The 3,376-nt window shown below is 48.5% G+C and overlaps 1 protein-coding gene across 1 annotated transcript; it reads left to right on the top strand.

Annotated features, from left to right (window-relative positions):
- The first annotated feature begins 281 nt into the window (after nt 1-281).
- MAGEH1 (MAGE family member H1) lies at nt 282-1,745 on the top strand. The gene has a single exon (XM_023199402.1). It carries the CDS (start codon nt 559-561, stop codon nt 1,216-1,218), a length of 660 nt encoding a protein of 219 aa, XP_023055170.1. The 5' UTR covers nt 282-558; the 3' UTR covers nt 1,219-1,745.
- The last annotated feature ends 1,631 nt before the right edge of the window (nt 1,746-3,376 follow it).

The raw sequence follows: 3,376 nt of genomic DNA, 5'->3' as shown, positions 1-3,376 counted from the left end.
CGCCACCCCTGGCCTCCCAACCTGCAACACACACACCGCCTGTCGTCAGTGGGAATGGAGCTGACGCACTCCTTCCCTAGACTGCCAAGCCAATCTTGGAATATTTGTACTAGGCTGATAATACAGAAACTTTAAGCTATTTTTTGTCTCTTCTGCAAACTCCAGCCCCCACCAATCTCTAGCTGTCATTCCTGCCCTTGTCCCACCCCTGTCGCTGCCTGCCCCTTTCCTATCTGCTAGCGGAAGTCCCTGTGGAGGACCAGCCTACTTCCTCTTTGGTGCTACGAGTGTGCGTGGCAGGAGAGGCGGGGCCAGTTTTGCTGAGCTTTCTCGCGGGCTTGCAGCTGCGGCAAGTGCTGGCAGCGGTTGCTTGCGCAAGTCAGCTGGCGTGGGAACTAGCTTTGTAGCTGAGAACGGCTGGTTTATTGATACAAAGACTATTGACGTTGGTAGCTCCAGCGGCAGCAGCTTCTTACGGTATAAAGCAGTTGCTTCCTGAAGAGGCTACAAGCATCCTTCCCTAGGACTGCTGTAAGCTTTGAGCCCCTAGCAGGAGACATGCCTCGGGGACGAAAGAGTAGGCGCCGCCGTAATGCTAGAGCCGCAGAAGAGAACCGCAACAATCGCAAAATCCAGGCCTCGGAGGCCTCCGAGACCCCCATGGCCGCCTCCGTGGTAGCGAGCACCCCCGAAGACGACTTGAGCGGCCCCGAGGAAGACCCCAGCACTCCAGAGGAGGCCTCTACCACCCCTGAAGAAGCCTCGAGCACTGCCCAAGCACAAAAGCCTTCGGTGCCCCGGAGCAATTTTCAGGGCACCAAGAAAAGTCTCCTGATGTCCATATTAGCGCTCATCTTCATCATGGGCAACAGCGCCAAGGAAGCTCTGGTCTGGAAAGTGCTGGGGAAGTTAGGAATGCAGCCTGGACGACAGCACAGCATCTTTGGAGATCCGAAGAAGATCGTCACAGAAGAGTTTGTGCGCAGAGGGTACCTGATTTATAAGCCGGTGCCCCGTAGCAGTCCGGTGGAGTACGAGTTCTTCTGGGGGCCCCGAGCACACGTGGAATCCAGCAAACTGAAAGTCATGCATTTTGTGGCAAGGGTTCGTAACCGATGCTCTAAAGACTGGCCTTGTAATTATGACTGGGATTCGGACGATGATGCAGAGGTTGAGGCTATCCTCAATTCAGGTGCTAGGGGTTATTCCGCCCCCTAAGTAGATCTGAGGCAGACCCTTGGGGGGTGGAAAAGAAAGTCACAGGTACCCCAAAGAGTAGATGGCCAGGGTCCTAAGTTGAAAATGATGTGGATTGGGGGCGGGGGACACTGTATTTGATACTTGTGATCAGTGATCATTGTTTAACTGCAAATTAGAGTGTTTGCTTTTGATAATGGAAAATTGTACTCTTTTTAAAACTCTGTTTGTTGAGAATAACAATATGTTTAAAAATATAATTGAACAGATTTTTTTTCTTTGTTTCCTGTCATTGACATTTAGTTTTGCTACCGTTCTAAAATGAAGTCGTTCCATCATATTCTCTGATCTTGTACAGCACTTATAGGAATGAACTGTTCTTTTGAAGTTGAAATACCCAGTAAAAGGTTGAAGAAGGATGGAGGATTTCTTCATATATGACGTTTCTGAAACGCTTTGTGTCTACTGTTGTGTGAAGATTGACATTTACCATGATTTTCCTTGGTTACTGAAGAACATAGAGAAAAATAAAAGCATAACGACTAGTACATCTTGCGCATTTTCTGACCACCTGTTATGTGAGGCACCAGTGTAGATTCTAGGGATACTCCCTAGTACACATCCTCCAGGTCCAAGGAATGTTCTAAATTATGTGGGAGAGAAAAATAGGTAAACTGGCAGTGCAGTAATGCTGGGATAGAGTCCGAGACTGAAGTGCCATGAAAATGTAGAAAACATTATGTGACCTGTCTTGGGGAGGGGGCCAGGGAAGGGAGCATCACAGGATGTGTGAAAATTCAAGAGACACTTAAGTAAGTTTGGGGGGACTGAAATATATGATCAGAATATATGATGAAAATATAATGTATTAGATATTTGATTGGATACTCCACCCAGCATAGGGGAGGGAGCACTGGCAAAAAGAAAGGGACATCACAGGGTGCCTGCCACGGAAGTAGAAAATACACATAAATCATCTTGAGAGGAGGAGGGCAGAGGGAAGGGGTGGGTGCAGGGGAAAAGGTTGCCATGGGGTACTTTGGAAATAAAAAAAAGGTGGGGCCTTCAGAAAATCTTGGTGAGGGGACAATCTGAGGTTTGGAAATAATAGAGAAGAAGGAGAGGGAGTAAAAATGGAGACACCGAAGGCAGCGTGGACGTTTGGAAATAAATTCTTCACTGAACTATTAAGGTTATATGAAGGGGAAAGTAGAGAACAAGGAATGAGGCAAGGGAAGACGTGCGCAGGACAGACCCTCAAAGGGTGGGTGACTTTAAACTAATGGCAATAAAAATGATTAATAATAATAACAACCCTGAAATAATTCGAGAAAAGGCTATAGAAAAGCAGAGCTTCTGAGATACTGGATGAGCCAGAGAAAAGGCTCCACCTGTGGCATCTCCGAAAGGTAACCTTGCACTTCTCTCAGGAACTACGGTTCGTTAGGGCGCACACATTGTTTAAAAGTGTGTGTGTCCAAGGGGGCAAGGGGACATTAGTATTTTCACTCTCACCTTCGGCCAATGGAGTAAGTCCGGATTGGTACCTGGCATGAAGGCCCATGCTATACTAAGTCATGTGGGATCAGGCCCAAATCCTACCACCTTTTCTCCAAGAGCTAAGCACTGCATGAATTGGGTCCCGTGCTGGGGAGCACCAGTGACAAGTGCCCAACCTAGAGGGGCTCATGGTTAGCAGCTATAACACACACAAGAGTGGTCAGGCTACCTTCTTCCTTCTTGACATCCAGGCTTACCCTGCTTCCAGCTGTGTGCAAAGTGACGTTACCAGGTGCAGGGTAGGCTAGCAAATGACCTTCTGGAGAAGGCCCAGGGACCCGCTCTCCTCAGCCTGCAGGCCAAGGAGGCTTCAAACAAAAGCAGTAACTATGACCCCATCAGCAGCTCCATATTCATTCAGCAAGCCGGAAAATGGTGAGCGCCTTCTGGGACTCAGACAGTGTGACAGAAACTGGAGCTGCAGAAAATCAAAAGGCCTGTTCTTTGCCCTGGGAGGAGTCGTATCTATCAATACCACCTCCAGAGGTAAGCAAGGTGGGAATCTGAGGTCCAGGTTTCTCGGTGACTTTCCCATCTAGAGCCACAGAAGTGGCAAGAGAGAGATCCTAGACAAGACCCTATGTCCATTCCCTGCAAACCCAGAGTGCTTTCCTCTAGG

Source organism: Piliocolobus tephrosceles, unplaced genomic scaffold (genome assembly GCF_002776525.5).
Source record: "Piliocolobus tephrosceles isolate RC106 unplaced genomic scaffold, ASM277652v3 unscaffolded_26348, whole genome shotgun sequence".
NCBI lineage: Eukaryota > Metazoa > Chordata > Mammalia > Primates > Cercopithecidae > Piliocolobus > Piliocolobus tephrosceles.
The sequence above is the reverse complement of the archived record's forward strand: the minus strand, read 5'-3'. Positions and strand labels throughout refer to the sequence as shown.

Excerpts from the sequence above, each read along its gene's own strand:
- MAGEH1 (XM_023199402.1), top strand. The coding sequence starts at position 559 with ATGCCTCGGGGACGAAAGAGTAGGCGCCGCCGTAATGCTAGAGCCGCA.